General features: G+C 41.9%; 2 protein-coding genes across 2 annotated transcripts in view; one reads left to right on the forward strand and one right to left on the reverse strand.

The window, feature by feature from the left end:
• Positions 1-5753: 5753 nt before the first annotated feature.
• CUNH2orf49 (chromosome unknown C2orf49 homolog) lies at positions 5754-11797 on the reverse strand. The gene is made up of 4 exons (XM_073664751.1): positions 11445-11797; positions 8836-9002; positions 7528-7879; positions 5754-6167 (listed from the first exon to the last, which is right to left on the reverse strand). Exons 1-4 carry the CDS (start codon positions 11544-11546, stop codon positions 6111-6113), a joined length of 678 nt encoding a protein of 225 aa, XP_073520852.1. The 5' UTR covers positions 11547-11797; the 3' UTR covers positions 5754-6110.
• Positions 11798-11807: 10 nt separating this feature from the next.
• TGFBRAP1 (transforming growth factor beta receptor associated protein 1) overlaps positions 11808-24405 on the forward strand; it is a 42555-nt gene continuing 29957 nt past the window's right edge. The window contains exons 1-2 of the mRNA XM_073664749.1: positions 11808-11907; positions 15822-16556. Coding sequence (XP_073520850.1) covers positions 15854-16556 — 703 coding nt within the window. The 5' untranslated portion in view covers positions 11808-11907; positions 15822-15853. The remainder of the gene's footprint in view (positions 11908-15821; positions 16557-24405) is intronic.

Consider the following 24405-nt stretch of genomic DNA (forward strand, 5'->3'; position numbering starts at 1 on the left):
ACATCAGTGTCATACTAGTCATGGGATAACAGCAAGGCAGGCCCTCTCATTCAACATCAGTGTCATACTAGTCATGGGAAAAACAGCAAGGCAGGCCCTCTCATTCAACATCAATGTCATACTAGTCATGGGAAAAACAGCAAGGCAGGCCCTCTCATTCAACATCAATGTCATACTAGTCATGGGAAAAACAGCAAGGCAGGCCCTCTCATTCAACATCAGTGTCATACTAGTCATGGGAAAAACAGCAAGGCAGGCCCTCTCATTCAACATCAATGTCATACTAGTCATGGGAAAAACAGCAAGGCAGGCCCTCTCATTCAACATCAATGTCATACTAGTCATGGGAAAAACAGCAAGGCAGGCCCTCTCATTCAACATCAGTGTCATACTAGTCATGGGAAAAACAGCAAGGCAGGCCCTCTCATTCAACATCAGTGTCATACCTAAAAATTGTCTTCTCGAAGAATGAGCAAAAATTTTCACAGACACACTACAAAATCTTAAAGTCTTTGAGGACGAGTGGAAATTGTTTTATCTGCAAAAGATGCCCAACTCGGTATTAATGCCTATGGATTTAGAATTGTGTCAGTTTGTGTAAGTACAATGTGTAGGTATTCAAATTCATTTGTCCGTAGTGTACATTGACGATGTGTTATATTCACAAAAATCTGAGCATAAATTGTTGATTTCTTCTATGTATGAAGATATGGAAAAATTATTATTTCCTTCCAAGGATCTGTATTTCTCAGAATACTTTTTAGCTATTCTATGAAATAAAGTATGTACAGTACACTTCAACAAGGAAACTGAAAGAAGAAAAATGTCTAATTTCAAAAACAGGTTTATTGTGTGAAATTTATTTTTTCAGTGCGCCCTCTGGTGGAAATATTGAGAGAGTGAATGGGATACACTAAAACTGTCCGATAACCATGAAATCCTATAATCAAAAGTATGGATTACATGAGAACATTTTTTTCATAATTTATTAGAAAAATAAATAATATACAAATTTCAACATTGTTCAAATTGTCTGATATATATGAACCAAAGATTCAGCATCATGAATATTCCATTAAATACAATATACATATAAAAAAACATACTAAACACAGAATAATTAAAAATCAACATGTAAAAGTTATTTATCTACAATTGTGGACCATATTACTGGCACCCCTGAATATTAAGTATACTATGTACTATAGCTCCTGAAATACTAAAGTGTTTAGTGAAACTGCTTGGATATTTATAAACTCTCCTGTTATTTGAGAATCAGTCTCACCTGTCTCTACTTTGTTGCTGTTCACATGACTTTATTAGCCTATGAACGGTGGCTCTGCTGCTTAAAGGGATTGGTTAAAAAGACCGGTTTTATTCACATTCCTTGTTCTAAATGGCAAAGAGAGCTTTTTGAGCAGACCAGAAATGCTATGATCACCAAGCACAAGCAGTCTAAAGGGAACAAGACTATCTCCAAAGTTTGCTACTCATGCAACAGGAAAGAACCTTTAAGGATGTGGTGGAAAGAAGAAAATTGATGAGAATCTGACAAAATTTGATAAACTCGGATTGATGAACTTCAGTTTTGCAGCAAAAAGAAAATTACCTCTTTATAATCATGACTTAGTTATAATTATGATTAGGAGGCTGATTCAGCACGCAATACGTTATGGGGGTAAATCCTACTGACAGGTTTCCTTTAAAGGGAACCTGTCATGTTATTTCAAGCATCTAAGCTGTCTCCAGTGCGTTGTTAGAGATGCAATGTGCATCACTAGCACGTTTTTGCTCATTAAAAATGGCGCTGTAATGATGTCCAAAAAGCACATTATATAGTTAGATCGTACCTGCTCATTTAGTCATAGGGGCGTGCTTCATTTTCTGTTCAGTCATGTGCATCGTTGCCCACTCAAATTGATGGTTTTCCCCGGTTGCACCATTACTAGAATAAAGTGTGTCGCTTGGAGCCGCGCTTGCGCAGTGTGGAGCCGGCTGTGCTTGCGCAGTGTGGAGCCACACTTGCGTGGTGTGTAGCCGGCCGTGCTAGCGCAATGTGGAGGGGGGAGCCGCGCTTGCGTGGTGTGTAGCCGGCCGTGCTTGCGCAGTGTGGAGGGGGGAGCCGCGTTTGCGCAGTGTCGAGCTCAAAGCAGTGCAGTATGGAGAACATCACATAATTTAAAATGTAAAAAAAAACAGAATTGCTGTTTTTATTCCATTCATTTCAATAAAAAAGATAATAAAAAATAATTATGTAATCCAAAATGGTGCCACTGACCAATACAACTCATTCCACAAAAAAACAAGCACTCGAACAGCTACATTAATGGAAAAGTGAAAATAAAATGATTGCTCCTGGAATGCTACAATAGGAAAAAAATAATAAAAAAAGCTTAGCTGTGTTCTATAGGCTGCACATGGGACTGTCCTGAATTCTAAAAATAAACAGTTGATACATGTCCAATCATTTCTAAAGATATTGGGGCTGACTCATCAAAACCGGCACAGTGCAAGGTCACGCTATGCCAGTATTGACAAACTACATGGTGTCAAATTCATTGAGGGGCACGCGGCTTAATGAATTTGGCGCCTATGGTAAGTGGCGTTCACCTGCCAGCAATGCTACTCCAGTCAGAACCGGAGTAGCATTTCTGGAGTAGAAAACGCTGGCAGATTCGATGAATTTGACAGGGAACATAGCCACGCCTTCGCCACCTCACCAGCCTGGAGAACAGGATATCTCTGCATGTCACAGCTGTCTAACAGCCGTGACACTTTCAGGTGCAGCAACAATGAATGAAACGCAGAGCACGCCAAGATACTCGGCGAGTACCCGAGCGTGCTCGCCGAAAGGGTTAATGACGCATACTCGCTCATCACTACTAATTACCTATACACAATAAGATAAATGTTAGATTGGTGGGGGTCATTGGAACGCGGATGATCACTAATTCTAGGGAGGAAATATCACATTTCCAATTAACAGAACTCCCTGTGCCTTTCTATAGAACTAAAGTCAGGGGTGCACCAAGCGCCTGAGCGTCATTTGAAAAGTCATTTTTTTGCTGATAGACCTCCTTTAATGGTTTCCAAGAAATGCTGACTAAGCCACTTGATTTTTAAAAGGTTGTCTGTCATGTTTCCTTTGTGATTCTATCACTTTTAGCATCCATGCCGACTGATCCATAGCAGCAATTGAAAATACCAGAGAACAAGACAGAATGGGAAAAATGCTAGTGTGAAAAGAGTCTTACTTGTATTCTATAATCCTACTATCTCAGTTACTGTGGGCTGACATTTAGATGGTAGGGTTTTGGTACGTGGGCTTCCTTTAGGCTACGGTCAGACAGCCGTAGATTCTTTCATCTGAGAGAATTGGACAGATTGGTCAGTTTAATCAGAGTGTCAGCATAGTGTGATCCGATTTTCTCGGATGAGAAGATGAAGAACAAAATTTCTCCATTCTACGAGTCAGAGGAAATTGGACTGCACTCAGATGTCATCCGAGTGCAGTCCGATACTTTCCAAGTACACATAGACTTGAATGGGTGAGCGGCGTTCGATTTCAAAGTGGAAGCGCAGCATGCTACAATTTTTTTCACTGACAGACTGTCAGTGAAAAAAATTGTGCATCACCACTGCCCATTGAATAACACTGGTCCAAGTGCTATCCGGTTAGAAAAAATATATATATATATCAGATAGCACTCGTACGATGTATACGCTTTTGTGAGCGAGCTCTTAGTGTGATATTCACAAGCACCAAGTTTGAGGACACAGTAATGGTTTTGAGTTACAGTGCTGCTCACCATTATTGGCACCCCTTCATTTTTTTCATAGACTGTACAATATCTTCCGAAATAATTGGAAATGTACCAAAGTTATATCCTCAGGATTTTTTAATTAGTGGTCCAAGGTAATACAACAATAAAACATTGTTTTTCAACTTCCATGTTGCAGTTTCAAAGGAGAAACAGAATAAACAGCATGGGCAGCAATAAAGACACCCCTAATTAATACTTGGTTGCACACCCTTTGGCATTGCTGACAGCCTCCAAATGTTTCTTGTAGCCATCTATAAGCTTCTTGCACTTCTCAGCTGGAATTTTCTCACACTCTTCCTTTGCAGTTCAAGCTCTTGAATGTTTGCAGGGTTCTTTTTCCCAATGGCTGATTTCAGCTCACCCCAAAGATTTTCAATGGATAGAGGTCAGGACTCATTGCTGGCCATTTTAAAACAGTCAATTTTTTCCTTTTTCAACTATTTCTGTGTATTTTTGGATGTGTGCTTTGGGTCATTGTCTTGCTGGAAAACCCATGATCTTGGACTCAAACCAAATTTTCTTACCCTGGATAGGATTTTGCTCTAAAATCTCAATAATTCTCTGATGTCATGATTCCTGTGGTACGGTCAAGGCCTCCAGTACCAGACACAGTAAATCAACCCCGCAGCATTATGGATCCTCCACCATGCCTAACTGTTGGTAATGTGTTCTTTTCCTTATAAGCTTCCTTAGGCCATCTGTAAACAAACTGTTGCTTTGCATTGCCAAAAACTCTATTTTTGTTTCATCTCTCCACAGAACATTTTCCAGAAGGATTGTGGTTTGTCAAGGTACTCTTTGGCAAAGATCTGTCGTTCCTTTTTATGTCTTTTCTTTAGCAATGGTTTCTTTCTTGGCCTTCGCCCATAAAGATCTCCTTGGTCTAGTGTGCGGCGTGTGTTTTTTTCCACCATTCACACCAACATTTGACGACATCTGTCAATTTTCCTCTTTCCCCCCAAAATCCAGGGAGGTTCTTGACGGTTCCATGCGTGAAAACTTCTTAACAACATTGCGAACTGTTGAAACTGGGATACCAAGGTCTTTGGAGATGGCCTTATACCCTTTGGAAGTCTTGTGTTTGCTAAGAATAGCAGTTCTGATGTCCTCAGACAGCTCCTTTGTCTTCACCATTGTGGCAAAGGAACAGGGCCTACCATGTGGCTTTTTAAAACACTGAAGTCATCATTCATTGGCTAATTCATGTCACACAAGCACCGACAATCACAGGTGAATCTCTTTGTGATTTACCACAGGCGAGTCAAACTGTGTTTCCATACTAAATTAATGTAATGGGTGTCAATACCAGTATCACAGCAAGCTTTAGGTTTTTCTATTTTCCCCTCCCATTGTTTTAAATTATTGTTTCTCATTTGATCTTTTGTATTCAACACGAGGGCTCTATACAAGAAAACTTTCACTTGATTCATTTTTTTCAGGAGAAATTCCACATTATGTACTTACACTTCATGGGTGCCAATAATAATGAGCAGGACTGTATGTTCTCTCAAGAGTTAACCAATGAAATACAACATGTTGTTCTTATTAATATATTTGGTGAATATCTGTCTTTCGATTTTTCTTTCATACTATAAAATATATCTCAGAATATTTTTGTGAATGACCAGACATAATGGTTTTCCAATTTTTAATCTTTTTTTGTAATGTGTTGGTTAAGTAGCTTTGGGCTACTGGAAAAAAACAAGACTATTTTTATAGGTAGACGCTGAAAAATTTTGGTATTTATTGTACCATTGTTATAAAGGTTTTAATTTATTGTTTTTAAACTTTCGAAAGAAATCAGTATGAAGCTGTACTTAGTTACTTTACCAATAACTACGTGAATTACCTTACCAATTGCCAAGCCCAAAAATCCCTCCATTCAGAATGGCGTCCTCACAGAGGCATCACAAAGAATAAAAATAGCACTGCAATCCAAACAATTTAATAATATAAAAATAATAGTCATGTATTAACAGTTCTAAGAAACACACTACAATCACTTATAGGACAGTGTCAGTCTTCTTCTCCCCTCGCACCATTGTCATGAGAGTCCACAGTAATAAATTAGTAACTGAATGTCTTAGGATGTGATCTACGTGACGGCGAGGGCTGCTGTTCTTGAAGAAAACGTCTAAGGTGAGAAACACTGAACAGATTCATGCACCAGTAACACGTCCTCGTCTGGTAGAAAAGTGTTGGCAATGTCTGTACATCTTTGCGACTAAATACCATTATCATTCATCCAGGATTGATGTCCTAAAATTAGATCTCCTTCATGTAAACTCATGGCCATGTAACATGGTGGATCTTCTTCTTTGCCTCTGTAGGTTTCTCCTCATTCTGGAAGAGAAAGGGAAATTCTTAATGTGCCAATGATAAGAGCAGAAATGAACAGTTTTACAGCTTTTCTTTTAATACCAGACTCCACAGTGCCTGGCGCATTACCAAATGACTATCTCCTCACTATTAGTCTACGGTCGCCATTATATAAGAACATTGCCGTAAAGTCAAGATAAGCACTAAATTCTCCAATAATATACTGCAGCAGTGATGTCAAGACTGCAGCACACATGAATGCTGCAGGCAATCACTGGACTCTACATTGGCAGAGCTGTTGAGCTCAGTGATTGCCCGCAGCGGTCACGTGCGCTGCAATCATAACATTAGCCTTGGAGCCTGTCAAAGATCGGAGACGCAGCGCTGGAGGGAGGAAAGGTGAGTAAGGTGTTTGCCTGTTATTTTCAACAAGCGCAATCTGATGTGAATAAACAAATTCCCAGAAAACCCATATAATGGAAGTCAAGGTTTGTCAACTATTGTACTATATTTTATAGATATGTTGTGCTTAAAAATAATTTTTAAGTTCTACATTTTTTTTAAAAAAAGATGTCACATAAAGAAAGCTGAAAACTTGCATAGTGTGTGATTAAAGGGATTGTCTGTCGAGATAAACCACTATTTACATGTCTTTGAAATAACAGTATTTAGTAGCTTTTTTTTTTATTTTATTTTTTTTAAATACTTCACTGATCTCCATTTTTTAATGATGGTCCAGAGATCTAAGAAGCTTTACTTCCATAACCTCCATTTTCCCATCTAACCCCATTCTCTGTCTCAGCATAAGCCGTGATAGAAAAGGCAGCTGATTAGCTAATGAACTGAGCCTGACAGGCAATGTCTATCAAGCATGTCATAGAAGGAAAGGGAGAGGAAACTGTGTGGGACCCAAGGTGGACATGGAGCTTCCTGGCTGGCAGAACTGCGCTGAAAACAATAAGCTGCTGGAGCCTTAGTGATTAAAACGCACACGTAATTTCAGTAACTGCTTTTTTTTAATTTTATTAGACCAAACCTTTATTAGAATATCTCTACAAATATTCTTTAATGTAATTTATTATCTCTGAACTCACTCAAATGCCCCCATAGTAAGCCCACCAGGTCTAAGTAACCCCTGAATGCCTAAGCTCTGAACAGTACAGCAGGACTCCTAAATAACTCATCAGTACAGAGTATGAGAAATATGCACTTACTACAGGGCAATGAAAGTGAATTCAGAGTACAATGTAGAAGGTCTGGGTCATTTTTCACAGTGACAGCTTTCCTTTAGTGTTGTATATAAGTACACTCCAACGGCATTTACGAAACAGAAAGACGCCAGCGTTTTCAGTTGTATTTACCAATCCACGGCATAGATACATACCAACACATCAGAGTCCTCCTTTGGAGCAGCCCTTTTTATTTTGACACTTCCACTGACTGGTGACAGGGACTTTACTTTCTCTGTTGCAGTATTGGACCCTGGTCTGGTGGTAGTCGAATGTTCATGGTTTCCAGTAGGGACCTTGGCTTCTTTGCTGGCTGACAAGCTATTATGGTGGGGCACGGGACTGGTCGGCACTGCTCCTGATCTTACTGTTGTGCTGCTTTTTTCTGTGCATGACTGATGAAGCCGCTGAGCTGCATGTCCATTCTCTGTCTTTTTCACCTTTATGCTTGTGCTGGTGGAGGCCCCATCAAATACTATAAGAGGGCGTTTTCTGATATTTTCAGCACTGGAACAGAAATACTGTTCATAGTCAGTATGCAAGTTTAAATTTGCATCAATCACATTTCCATTAAGCTGCAGTAGGGGGAAATATTACCAAGTCTGCAGGGAAAACAAGGATAACGTAAAAGCAGAACACACTGGTACAGCACTGCAGCAAGGAGCCATATGTACTGACAGGTCATGTAGATGCTGCAAAAGTAGGACTGCTCACCGAGGCTTCTGGCTGTCCCATTGGCAATACGCAATTGTTGCTTTACCTTGCGCTCCGTATAGGAGTCATCCCTGGACAAATGCCATGGCATATCTATACCATATGGCTAGAATCTGTCAACTCCATGCAGGCTGCCAATTATAGTCAAAGGCAGATCAGGTGTCCAAAGCCAAGTGGAACCAAGAGGTGATACATTTTAGTTAACTAGAGAATTACGGATAATCAAGCTTCAAGATTTAAAACCCACGCATATCAAACGAGACAACCTAGTCATGTCAGAAACGCGTTTGTTTCTCCTTTATCACTATGTTTTAAGCGTAACCAATAAACTATGGATTTTAACTACTGTTATTCCTAATCTCGAAAGTGGATTATCTGTAGTTCTCTAAAGTAGTCCAAAACACACTTGGTGTTGGTGTGGTTACATACTTCAGAGTTTTCCACATTGGACAGGTGAGCTGGTGTCTGCTTTCATAAATGTTGGTTGCCTTACTGCTACCTTTCTTTTAGTGATCAGGGAATATCACAGCAGTTACACTGACAGATTCAGCAAGACAACCAGCTATGTAAAGGACTTACACAATCTACAGCAGCAGAAAGGTAGTCATTTTCTTCAATAAAGACTATTTGGAAAGTTGCTCAATTTTGCATTAAGGAACAAAATTAACAATTGCAAAGTCAGGGCAAATGTCTCTGCACCAAGCTTTCCTTTACATATTCTCTGGTGCCCAGAGTACCAGGAGTCTCACCTCTTCTTGTATGGCTCTTCATGTTTCTTTATTCCCCTCTTACTTTCCATCAGTTTACCCCATCGGCTCTTGGGTAATTGTCTTTGGGGAAGGGGCATAGCATGCTGGACAAAGAGCTCTGTTAACTTCTCCTTGTCATTCACAGCATCTTCGACTTCAATATTTTTCTGAAACAAAAATCAAATATTAGACATTTGCTAAACAGATATTGTTAAACACTTACTAAAACATGCTGAAATGTAATACAGTGAGGCTCCATTTACGTTCACATATGTAGAAAATAAATGTACTCTTGCTACCTGGAAACAATCTGTAAACTGTTACAGACAGATTTTATTCCTATTATGTGGATTTATATACACATTTTTTTTTACTTTCATCTTAATAGGCTGCTATTATATATTTTTTTGTTATTTATTTTTAGAGCACCATCGAACACTCAGACGTAGTAGACTGTCTGGGTGTCCGTATCCAGTAGGCATATATGCCCGAAAATTATGCTCAACAGAGAGCACGTTTACTCTGTTGGCACCATTATAGTCTATGGACCCGTCAGCGCATACACCCGAATCCTGTTTTGTGGGGAGTTCAGACATAAGCCTTGATGGGACCAGCGAGCGGGTGCCAAAACACAGTGAGAAAGCACCTTAAGGATTAGTGGGGCAAAAACTGTAAAGGCATAGGCAAGTATGGTGAAAGTATGGAAAGATAAAGAGGTAATGACAGGGAGTAAACAGTTGTAGCTCTTACTTTCTGCTCACTTCTAGGACATTTCTTGCATATTTCTGATGTGCACTTGAGAAGCGGTACACAAAGACCTATTGCTCTAAATTTATATACCTTTAATTGCACATGAAAGGTACAAGGTGAGAACAGAAGGGTGAAGCCATAGGGAGACAGATCAGACATTTAAAGGAAAGGGATAAATTAAGAGACAGGAGATAAGAAAAGTTTGCTAGTTGTATGGCAGGGGATGTAAGCAGGAGACATACCAAGATAGAGAGAAACAAGTGTGAATTGTTATACCTCTGTTAGTGAGTTCCTGGTACTTAGTCTGCTTGTTGATGATTTACAGGTACATAAGAGCACCACAGAGGCTGGTGATTGACTGCAGTGGTCACATATGGAGAGAGGAATGGAGCAGAAAAGTAGAACTTATTTTATCACACCCCACCTTATTGGACAAATTTGTCAGTAGTTTGTGCTGCTGTCTCCACCTTCAAGTATTGTTGGAGTTTTGAAAGCCAGATCACAGTATGAACCAACATATGATAGCATACCAGAGTACTTAGCATTGTAGAAAATTCCTTTAAGAGTATGTTCAGATGAAGTATTCTGATGTGGATTTTTTCAGCTTAAAAATTCTTGTTAAAAAAAAAGCTTCAATAACCTAAGTTTCTGGGAGCGATTTTGGCATTGTTTTACTTTTTTTTTTTTCGTGTAAAGGACATTTAATTCTGCTTCAATTAATTCAGAGGGCAAATTTGGAGGGTTTTAGAGCAGAAACACCTCAACAATTAACATGATGCTTGTTTTTTCATGTGGAATAAAACAGCACCAGGTGCATTAGAGCATCTTTTCCCATTGTAATAAATAGGAAGCGTATTCAAAGGGTCTGTTCCCACAACAAAAAAACTCTTCAAATAGTTTTTGAATAAGATTCCTTTTCATGCCAATGAGAAAAAATGTTTATGTTGCACACAGTGCTCCGTTTTTCTATATGTTAAAAGAAACTATGTAAATTCTTGAGAAATCACTGCATTAAAAAAAACAAAAAAAAACAAAACCAGACACAAAACCTGACAAGGGAAGGAGAAAAAACAACTAATACAGAAGAGAAAACACGCCACAAAATGTTTATTTTGTTTGGTTGTAACTTTTTCAGCCAGAAAAATCGATGTCCAAAAACCTCAGAGTGAACATACCCTCAGTAGAGCAATAATTAGCGTATGAAAACCAGATCATTACAGAGCACTGTCAGCGGATGAAAGAAAGACTCTTTATAACGGTCCCATTGTCATGGTGGACACAGCATCATGCAATTTACCATAGTTATGGGCAGTACCTTATCACATTGGGATGAAAAGGCAGAGGATCGGAGCTTTACATGCAAAAGCTCGGGGGGCAGGGTGGGGGCCATTGTCAGAAAACCTCTATCATCATTAGAAAAAGAATTGCTGCACAATTGACAATGCCATCGGTTGTTCTTTGCATGGTGGCACATTGATGCCCAGTGCTGAGGAGCAACTGTGAATGTTATGTTCATATAATTAGCACATGATCCAACGCTAACTTCCTAGTGAGGCCATACAGCAGACATGTACAAGCATCCACTAGAAGATCTGGCGGGGAAACTTCCATAGACTGGAGGGTGGCTGTATGGGATGCAGGGTGCCATCTGATCTGACAGAGAACTGATTGATGACAATTAGTAGTCAGGAGGCTTCCAGCGGCCATGGCTTCAGAAATGAAGCGGCCCCTGACCACTGGCAGAATACTGACTTCTCAGTGGAATGGAGAACATCACATATAATAGAGCATGGGCCCCATCCATCAGGCAGATTAGATTACAGCATGGCTGCAGCCTCTGGGACATATGGATGTCTTACCTGCCCCAGTGACAGCAGCAGGAAGTCCCTGGACAGCAGCTCCGGGTGCAAGAGAAAATCACTCTCCTGCCCTCCTGCTCTAACATCAACAGCAGCCATCATTAATCCTTCCCACAAAACCTAGCGACCACCGGAAGTGGCATCATAGGTGCCACGAAATTCGGTGCCTTTTCGAGTTAAGTGATATGAGTGACTGTGCGAACCAGAAGCACTCCATGTCCATGTGCGCAGCAGCTAGACATAGAACGGGCCTGGAGGACTAGGGGAATATTAGTGTAATGGCCTCTAATATAAAGTCTATCCAGTGCCCACAGGAAAGATGGACGCCGCCGCGCTCTGCATAGCTATCACGTGAGCGCTTCCAATGGCAGGGTAGAAGGTCACGTGTCACTGAAGCGACGCCTCTCTCTGTAACACGTGACAGTGACAGAGAGGAGGCCCGGGGCAGCCAGAGCACAGCCAGGTACTATCCCCCGTACACCCTGATATCACGACATACGTGTGCTGTGCGCGATCACAGCTGTGTGCAGCAGGACAGGAGGCAGGGAGGGCCCACATAGAGAGCTGCCATACTGGGGATGGTCGCACGGGCAGTGACATCTATACACTCACGTAGACTCGTATATAGTGTATGATATCCGAGCTGGACACCTGTACTTGTATGTATGTGTCATATATATATATATATATATATATATATACACACCTGTGCTGATCTATACTCCTGATGGCTGCGGTGCCCTGTAGGTATGGCCTCCGGCTGCAGCAGGCAGTGATTCCTATAAACGGTACACTAACGTCCATTATGTGTCAGTCTAGGTACCTGATCCTCTTCTGTAGGGGGTGACACTTCTAGCTCCTTCCTAGGTGCTTTCAGCAGTGCTGGAGTAGTGGACGCAGCACATAAAGAAGATTTAGGAGTGTAGGAAAGCTGAGCGAGCAGTAGTGATGGCGTATTGGTCATTATCCAGATAAAAGTAAGGGGCTGAATGGGATTTCTGCTCTGTGGTCTTAAGACTGCAATGCAGCATCAGTCACCAGGACCCTCCTGGATTTAGGCAGCTCTCGCTACATACTAGTAAAGTGGCTGTATTGGCTCTTTTCAGTGCAGTCTGCTGGAGTGGCAGCAGATAGGGAATCCGTATACTAGGGCGCGGACATATACAGGTCTCCATTGTGCATTGACCCCTATAGACTGGGACATATAGAAACGTATGGCCTCACTGCTGGACACTAATTAATGTGAAATCTCTGCTGATCTTTCTGGCCTAGAATATGTTCATTGTATAAAATCTGTGGGTATCATTTACTGAAGGGAGCAGTGGTGCATTGGAAGCTTGTAGCGGTAGAGCTGGAGGTTCATTGGTTGCTATAGTCATCTGCTCCAGTTTTGCACAAGTGTTGAATCTCTGGCACATGGGTGTCACTGTGATGGTCTCATCCCTCATTTTACTTTGGTTTAAAAGCTAAATGGCTCCTATTACCAAATCCTGCCTGTCGTAATTCCTTCACTACTAGCGAACAAACATTTCAATCCTTGGCTTTTGTCCCATGTTGTCGGCTATCTGTTGCTGGAATGGTGCTGACTGCAGAGCTCTTCAGTGGAAGGATGCTAAACAGGAAGACTGTAATGAGCAGGAAAGCCTCCTTCCCCCGTGTGATGAGATGTCCGAGATAGTTTCAGTGGTGATACATTTCCTTAGACTACACCCTACATGTGTCACTACTGACAATTAGCAGCAGCCACTAAACCTCCCACGCTTCTTTACGTGGTATTCTGACCATACACATTTCTAACTTTGGAGCCACAGAAGATGAGTAAACAGGAATCCTGTTAGACACTGCGTCTGAGTGTCCGCCTCCAGTAGGCGTATACGCCCGAAAATGATGCACGAGAGAGCACATGTTGACTCTGTCCGCATCATTATATTCTATGGCCCTGTTGTCGCATATGTCCGAATCCCTTTTGGCGGGGCAGGGATGGTGTCCTGACATAAGCCGCAAAAGGACCAATGACCGTGGGCAAAAACGCTGTGTGAAAGGAGCCTTACTTAGCTGTTTCCATAATTCCCCTTGGCGATAATGGGGGATATGCACCCATATGGGGTAATTCTGTTGTAATGGGGGAGCGTGTAACTGCACACAGCCACTTTCCTCCTTGTGGCAGCCTTTGTCCAGCTTTTAATAGACGTTGACAGAAGCAGTGAGACTATGGAACGCTCTACCACGATGTTGTAATGGTTGGTTCACTAGAAAAGTACAAGGAGGCCTCGATGCCTTTCTTGGAAAATATAATATAACAGATTATGGACACTAGATTCTGTGATGGGACATTAAACCAGGGAACTAGTCTGATTGCCATACGAGGAGTCGGGAAGGAATTTTTTCAACAACTGTACTCCCCTCCCCCTTGTTCACCACTGAGTCTCGGTCACTGCTCCCTTGGCGCTGATGTCACTTTGACAGTACTTCAACCAATAATTGATCTCAGTGACTCTGAGGGAGCTGTTCTGTATCCCTATATACTAGCAGAGCTGCTGAGCTCACTGATTGACATGACGTCAGCGTCATCGCTATTGCCAGGCACAGGGAGACTTGCATTGTTTGAATCTGAAAGGAAACAACCCCTTTAATTTCTGTATGGATTTTTTACTGCAGTATCTGGATGATGTTGGCAAAATCTCATCCAGTTTGCTGTCCCTATAGGGTTATGTTCACACTGTAACTGCGTAAAAAAAAAAAGTACTCTTTTGTTTTCTTGGTAGTGGGGGACCTGAGTGTTTGGAGGAGCTTTTCTTTTCCTGAAATGTTCTCTGAAATGACTTTAAAGAGTTTTGCAACAGTTTTTATTCCTGAAGTCATTGAGCTGCGATCTAAATCTGCACATGTGCCGCCTCTGGGGGCCATTTTACTGAAGCCCACTGCCAGGAAATTAATGTACAGAGTGGGGCCTCCACTCCTGCCTCACCGCCAACATTTTCTTGAAGTTCAGGGCCCGCAGCCTCGCACTGCCGGGACACCCCCTCCTCCCAGCCCAGGGACCACAACTTCGGCCCACTCCTGCCGCCGTCTTCCTGCAGCAACCCTGCCTCCTGTGACCCCACTCCACCACCACTGCCCCCCGGTAACCTAATTTCAGATTATACGACGGACCCCCGTTTCAAAATTAAATTTTTTTTCCTATTTTCCTCCCCAAAATTTGGGGTGTGTCATATGGTCTTGTGCGTCTTATAGTCCGAAAAATACAGTATATTTTTTTTTCTTGCAGCCTATTAATGTTACAGTACGTGCAATGATTTTTTTTGAGTTTCTGCTTAAGGCCACGTTCACACATTCAGTATTCAGTCAGTATTTTACCTCAGTATTTCTAAGCCAAAACCATGAGTGGAATAATCAGAGGAAAAGTATAATAGAAACACGTCACCACTTCTGTATTTATCACCCACTCCTGGTTTTGGCTTACAAATACTGATGTAAAATACTGACCAAATACTCAACGTGTGAACGTGGTCTCATGTTTGCTCCAAAATCTCAGTGAAAAGACTCAGGACTTGATCCATTAAGACAGCCGTTTTGTAGCCATCTCCCATCTTCTACCCAGTTCCATCCATTTTGGCTGAGCTGGTCAAAACTGGCGGGAAAATTCCAAAAGTGTTTTATGCCAGTTTTCTGGCGTAAACACCTTGATGAATCGGGGTCACAGTGTGCGCGTACCTTTATAGTGTCTTTTTGAGGAGGATTCTGGAGTGCGAACATTCCCTAATAGACTGCAGGTTTCCCACCTACAAATCTGGACAGAAAATCTGCAGCATATTCACCATGTGTGAACATACCCTAAATTCACTGCTAGGAAAACATTTAGTGGTAGAGGGCCCTCTGCTCGTTAGCATTGCCTGCATTAGTTTCAGTTATGTTAATTAAGGTGGCTGCCATGTAACGCTTCATATTCACTTCAGCAGCTAGAATGTGTGTAGGGGGATCTTGCTAGGGATCCTGCCCATTACTGGTGACTCTCAGATTGAAACTGCATAACCCTGAAAAATAGAGGTAATGCGGTGTAAGACGTCTGCCTACATTCCCTTCTCATATTGCGGGGATATTGCACTGCCTCATCCCAGTGAAACTGATACCCTACAGCTATAGATTGTGGCTATTTATATACAAAGGACCTATACGCCTGTCAGGGCGGTGATAGTCCTGTTATACAGGAGATGGTTTTAAGTTTTTTTTTTTTAATTTTTTTACCAGGACTATAAAATTTTGGGGTATATAAATGCTGAAGATTTTCTAGACTATGCAGACATTATGGGATGCTGTGTAATAAGGTGCTGATGTTTGCAGAAGCTTTGCTCATTGTTTCCGTCTTTACCTTTCCAGGACGCCCTGGGGCTCCCTCTCTCCGTTTTGCCATGAGTGTGCAGGCGTTTAGACTGGTGTGCGCTTCAGAGAAGGAACATCTTCCCCCAGGAATACAGATCGAATGCTTGGAGTGCTGCGGCCATGACCTGTATATTGGCACCAATGACGGCTGCATTCACCATCTCCTGCTAGTAGAAGAGAACAACACTGCAGTGACTGCCCTGGTCCAGCCATCCGACCACCTTAACACTAGCTTCACCACCACCCGACAACAGCAGAGACAATTGGGGTTAAAGAAGCCAATATGTGAACTGAGAGCAGCCTCTGCCCTGGGGCGACTGCTGGTGCTGTGTGACAACACGATATCTTTGCTGTGCAGTGACTCTCTTGAACCAATTGCAGGGACTAAGATTCGAGGGGTGCTCAGCTTCACCCTCAATGAGAATCCGGTGAGTGGGGATCCCTTCAGTGTGGAGGTTTGTGTGATCTCGTCTAAGAGACGTACTGTACAGATCTTCAGTGTGGCTCAGGAGCGGGTCCAGCTAGTACGGGAGGTGTCCACACCAGAGCAGCCTTGTGCCCTAGCAGCAGATGGGCATTTTCTGTGCCTGGCTCTCAGCAGCCGCTATGTCACCCTGAACTATAATACTGGACACTGCCAGGATCTCTTCCCCTATCCCAGTGAGCAGAAGAGGCCGATCATAAAGAGGATCAGTAGAGAGGAGTTTCTTCTGGCTGGACCTGGAGGATTAGGTAAAAAAAAAAAAAATCAATGTTTCCTTCTGACATTTTTATAATTCTGGGGTTACCCGGTGTTTTTGGGTGGGAAACTGGTCTCACGGCGGCTCCTATAATCACAGCTTAATGCAGGTGAATGGCATTGCAAGGTACAGAGACCAGCAAGTTGCAAAAAGTCGGAATGAGTTGGACTTTTTGCGATTTGCTTGTCCTGATCGCAATGCAACCCAATTCACCTGCATTACACTGCGATTTAGAGTGCATTTTGACTGCACAATTCTTTAATTTTGTATGTATTCAATATAATACACTACCTGATAAAACTTATGAATATGCAGTCTTTTTACTCTGGTTACTTTTACATGCAAATCAGTAGATAATAATACAATCTTTGATGGGGTAAATGTTTTTTTCTGGTCTGATGGTTTGGTAGTCCTGGACAGTTTTTGTTTACAAGATGCCGGCATGTGACCGCTGCAGATGAGCATTGTCCTCAGCGGTCCTGTGCGGTCTTGCTGGCATCTGCCTTAGCGCAATAAGTACGACTTGCGACTGCAATACTAATTATTTTTCCTATGTAACGCATAGTATGTGCATTCATGGACTCTTCTAATTGGTTTCATCTCTGTTTTGTAATTAAGCCTCAGTCTCCTTTACTGTATGAAACAATAGGAAATCTCTATAAGTTTATAATCACGTGAAGCCATTGCTAGCACTACCATCTCAAAGCACTTGGACGTGGGGTAGACAAGGCATTCTTGCAGTATGTTTTCCTTGAATATGTTGTCTTTTGCCCACCACAAGAGCATTATTACCAACTTATGTGGCAATAGCTGTTGGTTCTTTGGGAGTTATCTCTGGCAGCGGCAACCCTGAATATTTAATTTTGTTCTCTCCTCCCAGTCCCCCATTTTCAGTCTTTAAAATATTTTGGATTGGAGAGATGACCAGTAATCCACTTTTTGTAGTCAGTTATTTTTCACGTCTGTATAACATATCCATTTTTTATTTATGAGTTCTAGTAAAGCGTAACTAAACTTTTACTGCGTATGTTTGGTAGGCACTGAAATATCCTGCAGATTGTGTAAGTCTGGATCATGAGACTCCCACTGATCACTCAGTAGACCCCCCAACAGTGCACATCTCGATAGTCAGGAGCGCACAGCTGTCTGAGCATGAACACAGAGCAGAGTACGGATTCTAGAGAAAGCATAGACTACAAAGGACCTGGACCTCACCAATCTGCAGGCAACTGGAGTGCCTGTTAGAGATGGGGGGAAAAAATGCTGTGAAAATGTAGTTATTGTCTAAGTATCAGTAGTTAATAAATCCAACATATCTTTATTAAAGGGAACCTGTACAATGCTTTAATGTATTTTGAGTGGTCCCATTACATTTGAAACCTTTATTCTGTCATTAAAATCATATGTGTAATGTTTTATACAAATACAAAATCAAGTTATATAGAGTCACTCGCTGTCTGCAAATAACGTCCAGACAAGTATGGAGAGGAGTTTACTCACCGAGACCAGCTCAGGTTCAGTAGCTGCAATCATGCCCTTGTTATTGACCGTCCTTATGCCGCCAGCATCTTCACAGCCCACCCCCGATCCTCGTTATTGCCAGGCAGTTTGCACTCCTCCTGGCTCTCTGTTTCCCTGCTCTGCACATAGCCCTAGCCTTCCTGATCCCAAAGCAGATGTTTTGGCAGAGCTGTGACGAACATGAACTGCATGTGCATTAGAGAGGGTCCGAGGTGGGCTGTGAAGACCCGGGCCGTTCAGGCAATCTCAATCACAACCAGGGAGGGAGAGACTGCAGCTACTCAGGCTGGACTGGCTTCGGTGGGTGAATGCCTCGCTAGAGTAGTTTGGGTTTTTTGCAGATAGCGAGTGACTGTGTATAACTTTATTTTATACAGAATATATGCATTTATATAAAACTCTAAACATGTGATTTTAATTAAAATTCATTTAAAGGGAATCTGCCACCTAATTTGAGAGCAGCATAATGTGGAGATAGAGACACTGATTGCAGCGATGTGTCACTTACTAGGCTGCCTTCTGTCGTTTTGATGAAAGCACTCTTTTATCAGCAGGAAATCATCACTAGAGGCCTAGTAAATCTGCTGCCAGGTAGACATCCATATTCATGAGCTCTGTATAACTCCAAACCCCCCTCCCCCAGTGGTGTACATAGGAATTACAGGGCCCCATAGGAAAAGTTCTAAGTTGGCCCCACCCCACAAAATATATATATATTATTTGGAGTCATATTTCCCAACTTTTATAAATCAGGAGAAGGACATGTACACAGCAATTATTTCCCCATTGAAGTCCCTTAGTGTTCTCACCAGCGATACCCCCTTTTATGGCCATTAGAGTATGATGCTTCCAAAAATGCCCCCAACCCCAACACACACACTAAGTATGGTGTCCCCAAAGTGAAACCCCCTACACACACAGTTTCACTCCAGATGTAGAGTATCGCTCCACAAAGTATAATGTCACCACTGTGCCACCAACACAGTATAATACCCTCAGAAACCGTAGATAGGGATATACCTTTGCGCTAATAAGCACTCCCCAGGAGCAAAACACATAGGAACCGTAACACATGTACTGAAAAATGACAAGTCATTATACACTGCTCAAAACATAAAGGGAACACTTAAACAACAGAATATAACTCCAAGTAAATCAAACTTCTGTGAAATCAAACTGTCCACTTAGGAAGCAACACTGATTGACAATCAATTTCACATGCTGTTGTGCAAATGGAATAGACAATAGATGGAAATTATTGGCAATTATCAAGACACCCTCAATAAAGGAGTGGTTCTGCAGGTGGGGACCACAGACCACATCTCAGTACCAATGCTTTCTGGCTGATGTTTTGGTCACTTTTGAATGTTGGTTGTGCTTTCACACTCGTGGTAGCATGAGACGGACTCTACAACCCACAGAAGTCGCTCAGGTAGTGCAGCTCATCCAGGATGGCACATCAATGTGAGATGTGGCAAAAAGGTTTGCTGTGTCTGTCAGCGTAGTGTCCAGAGGCTGGAGGCGCTACCAGGAGACGTGGAGGGGGCCGTAGGAGGAAAACAACCCAGCAGCAGGACCGCTACCTCCGCCTTTGTGCAAGGAGGAACAGGAGGAGCACTGCCAGAGCCCTGCAAAATGACCTCCTGCAGGCCACAAATGTGCATGTGTCTGCACAAACTGTTAGAAACCGACTCCATGAGGGTGGTATGAGGGACTGACGTCCACAGATGGGGGTTGTGCTCACAGCCCAACACCGTGCAGGACGCTTGGCATTTGCCACAGAACACCAGGATTGGCAAAGTCGCCACTGGCGCCCTGTGCTCTACACAGATGAAAGCAGGTTCACACTGAGCACATGTGACAGACGTGACAGAGTCTGGAGACGCCGTGGAGAGCGATCTGCTGCCTGCAACATCCTTCAGCATGACCGGTTTGGCAGTGGGTCAGTAATGGTGTGGGGTGGCATTTCTTTGGAGGGCCGCACAGCCCTCCATGTGCTCGCCAGAGGTAGCCTGACTGCTATTAGGTACTGAGATGAGATCCTCAGACCCCTTGTGAGACCATATGCTGGTGCGGTTGGCCCTGGGTTCCTCCTAATGCAGGACAATGCTAGACCTCATGTGGCTGGAGTGTGTCAGCAGTTCCTGCAAGATGAAGGCATTGAAGCTATGGACCAGCCCGCCCGTTCCCCAGACCTGAACCCGATTGAGCACATCTGGGGCACATCATGTCTCGCTCCATCCACCAACGTCACGTTGCACCACAGACTGTCCAGGAGTTGGCGGATGTTTTAGTCCAGGTCTGGGAGGAGATCCCACAGGAGACCATCCGCAACCTCATCAGGAGCATGCCCAGGCGTTGTAGGGAGGTCATACAGGCACGTGGAGGCCACACACAATACTGAGCCTCATTTTGACTTGTTTTAAGGACATTTCATCAAAGTTGGATCAGACTGTAGTGTGTTTTTCCACTTTAATTTTGAGGTGACTCCAAATCCAGGCCTCCATTGGTTAATACATTTTATATCCATTGATGATTTTTGCGTGATTTTGTTGTCAGCACATTCAACTTTGTACAGAACAAAATATTCAATGAGAATATTTCATTCATTCAGATCTAGGATGTGTTATTTGAGTGTTCCCTTTATTTTTTTGAGCAGTATATATAAAGTGAACCACCTAATACACTTGTGCCAGATTATAGGAATGCCCGCAAATAAAACTCATTATGAGAAAGTATGTACATACGCTGGAGTAAAAGAAAATCTAAATATTAGCAACAATAAATATATATGCAAATAAAGGCTATGTAAATCACAGCAAAAACAATAGTGAGACTGTATTGTGACAAAGTCACTGGTATGACATATGAGGGGAGGTATGTGTCAGGCAGGTTGCTAGCCTGTGTGAACCTTTTTTAAAGGGTGTGGTTTTATGGGAATGAGATAGAGATGGGAGGGAAGTCATTCCCCATACCTCCACCTCAGGGTGGGGCTGAGCAACGTTTAAATGTTCAGTCCTGTTTTTTTTTTTCTTGGTTGTGTTGAGTTTGCAGTGGCAAAGGCTCCAGACTGGAAGGCCACAGCTTAGAGAGGAGCTGAAAGCTGGGACTACAACCTGTGTGTGAGAGAACCCTACACTGCTATGGACTGTGCTATCATTTATGTTTTGTTTTGTTGTTTTGCCAGTAAGGCAGTGTTTATTTTGCTGGGGCTGCAGGGCTTTATGCCATATAATAAAGCCTGCAGAGAAAACCCGGGTTCCTGAGTCTACTTCCAGAAGTGGCCGAGCGAGTCGTCTTACCACAGAATATACAATGTACACTATATTGCAAGCCCTGCGGTAGATATCAAATCAGACTGCAAGTGATTAATTATAAAAACATGAAAGTGAGTGAATAACAAAAGAGACTCCTCTTAATTGAATCCACCCTTACAATGTAGCATGTGTACCAAGTCACGGGTCAGAATGCTCATGCATACATAGAGAACAAAAATTATATACAGTAACGGTGTAGGTAATTACCCCACTCACCACTATACAGTCCAGCAGAGTTCTGGGTTTCAGTCACTTGGAATAAAGAAGCAAGACGACCCGCGTTCGGCAGGTATATAGAAGGTCTTCAGAAAAAATGAAGTGGGGCAATCAGGCAGCCCCAGCCTTTGGCGTACCTGAAAGCGAAAAAACAAGGCAATACTGTCAGAGCAGCGTGTGATGTCACACAGTCCAAGAATTATGGGAGCCGGTGAGGTCCACAAGTCCTGGTCCTTATGTGTTTTGGAAATCTCGTGCAGGGTTACATATATTTCTCACAATGTAAGTAGCACATTCTGTATATCAAAAAGATGGAAAGTATAGAAGTGCCAAAAATATACATATTTATACTGTTTTTTTTTTTTTACTAATAAAATTAATGATATTTACATATGAAATATAGCAGATTACATTTAGGTGTTTTCCTGGCTGTTGATACATGTGTATAACATACATAATATATAAATCCATTGTTTCTGGATTATAGCTGCCATTTGTCCCATGTAGTGAGCTGCGCTATGTAAGATCCAGTGTTACAATACTTTCCATTCAGTTTGTGGAATATCTTTCAATAATTTACAATTGTTTAGTCTTTGATCTGTTAAAGAGGAATAGATAAGAGCTTTAATTGCCTGAAATATCCATTGTCTTTTACCATCTTTGTAAATGTTACACCTGGTTTGTCTAGGCAATGGAATTGAGAGAAATTTCATTTTTGATTTGGGATGACACGGATTCAGATATTTACAGCGGGTGAAATATGTCTTGAACACGTCACCAATTTTCTAAGTAAATATATTTCTATAGGTGCTATTGACTTGAAATTCTCACCAGATGTCCGTAACTACCCATCCAATCCACACAGAAAAATAAAATAAACCATAGAAATTCATAAATTGTGTAATAATGTGAAATGACACAGGAATAAAGTATTGAACACACTTACTGAAAGTTATTTAATACTTTGTACAAAAGCCTTTGTTGTTGATAACAGCTTCAAGACGCCTCCTGTATGGAGAAACTTCCTAGCCGCTTTATTTTCTTTCTCTGAAACCAATTGAGAGTTTTCTTTGTTGTGTGTTTGGGATCACTGTCTTGCTGAAATGTCCACCCTTGTTTCATCTTCATTATGCTGGTAGATGGCACAAGATTTTCATTAAGAATGTCTATCTACATTTGTTCAGTTATCCTTCCTTCATTTATATGAAGTTTATCAGTGTAAAACAGCACCACACCAAGAGGTTCCCACCTCCATACTTCATTGTTGGTATGGTGTTTTTGGGGTGATATGCACTGCCTTTTGGCCTCCAAACTTGATGTGTATTATGGCATCCAAAGAGATAAATTTTGGTCATCTGACCAGACTGTATTCTCCCAGCATTTCACAGGCTTGTCTAAATGTTGTTGAACAAACTTTAAATGCTCTTGAACATGCTTTTTGGTCAGTTGTGGAGTCTTGCATAGTGAGCATGTATATAGGCCATGGAGGTTGAATGCATTACTTATAGTTTTCTTTGAAACAATTGTACCTGTTGATTCCTGGTCTGTTTGTAGCTCTCCACAGATGGTCCTTGGCTCTTGGACAACTCTTCTAATAATTCTTTTCAATCCTCTGTCTGAAATCTTGTGGGGAGCACCCGGTCATGGCCCAGTTTATGGTGAAATGATGTACTTTTCACTTCTGGATTATCACCCCAACAGTGCTCACTGGACCCTTCAGTAGTTTAGAAATAGAATGCCATCAGTATGTTTTACAACCACAAGGTTGCAAAGGTTTTGAGACAGCTAACTGGTTTTACCCATCATGACATGTTTCTTGTGTGGCACCTTGGTAAGGAGGCACATTTTTATAGGCCATTGGTTGAACCAGCTGATACTATTTTTCACTAAGTGGCAGGATTGCTTTCTAATTACTGATAGATTTCAGCTGGTGTCATGACTTTCCATGGCTTTTTGCACCTCTTTATTCATGTGCTCAAAACTTTTTCCCTGTGTCATTTCTCATTATTACACATAACTTAATTTATAGATCTCTTTGCCTGTGTAGATTGGATGGGTTGTTACCGACATCTAGTAAGAATTTCATGTGAATAGCACCTTTAGAAATATATTTACTTATGAAATTGGTGACAAGTTCAATACTTATTTCACAGGCTGTAAATATACACTGCTCCAAAAATTGAATGGAACGCTTAAATCACACATCGGCTCCCGATTAACAAAAGATTCAAGTTGAACATCTTTACTGTTGTGAATTGTGTAATTCGCTGATAACAAAATGACGTATCAACAACATATAATGGTAATAAAAATCATCAACCAACTGAGGGCTGGATTCCAAACCATTCTGAAAATTAAAGTAAAAAAAAAAAAAATGAAATCCCACCCAGATCCTGGAGTGAATTTCCTCAGAACAAGCCATAATGTGACTTAGTGATGTGTATCACCCTGTATGCCTTTATGCTCTCGCGACAATGTCTGATACATAATGTCCTAGTGGATCCCAATAGGATTCAGGTCTGGGGAATGTCAGGACCATTTAATGGCATCAGTATGCCTTTTTGATCCAGTAATTACCTGCGTGCTCTGGCCACATGTGTCTGGGCATTGTCCTGCACTGTTGAGAATACAGGGCACACTGCACCAGTGTAAAATCTGACAATGGCTTTGATGATTTCACCTCACTACCTAATAGCAGTCAGGGTATCATTGATCGCATGAAGGTCCGTGTGACCCTCCAAACATATGCCTCCCCCAAACCATCACTGAACCACAACTAAACTGGTT

The sequence above is a fragment of the Phyllobates terribilis genome, unplaced genomic scaffold (assembly GCF_046119375.1).
Source record: "Phyllobates terribilis strain yellow unplaced genomic scaffold, ASM4611937v1 Scaffold_2__4_contigs__length_985480577, whole genome shotgun sequence".
Taxonomy (NCBI): Eukaryota; Metazoa; Chordata; class Amphibia; order Anura; family Dendrobatidae; genus Phyllobates; species Phyllobates terribilis.

Excerpts from the sequence above, each read along its gene's own strand:
- CUNH2orf49 (XM_073664751.1), bottom strand. The coding sequence starts at position 11,546 with ATGATGGCTGCTGTTGATGTTAGAGCAGGAGGGCAGGAGAGTGATTTT. Across the intron at positions 7,880-8,835 it reads GAAGAGCCATACAAGAAGAG|TGCTGAAAATATCAGAAAAC; the intron begins GTGAGACTCCTG and ends TTTCTGTTCCAG. Across the intron at positions 6,168-7,527 it reads AGGAGGACTCTGATGTGTTG|AATGAGGAGAAACCTACAGA; the intron begins GTATGTATCTAT and ends TTTCTCTTCCAG.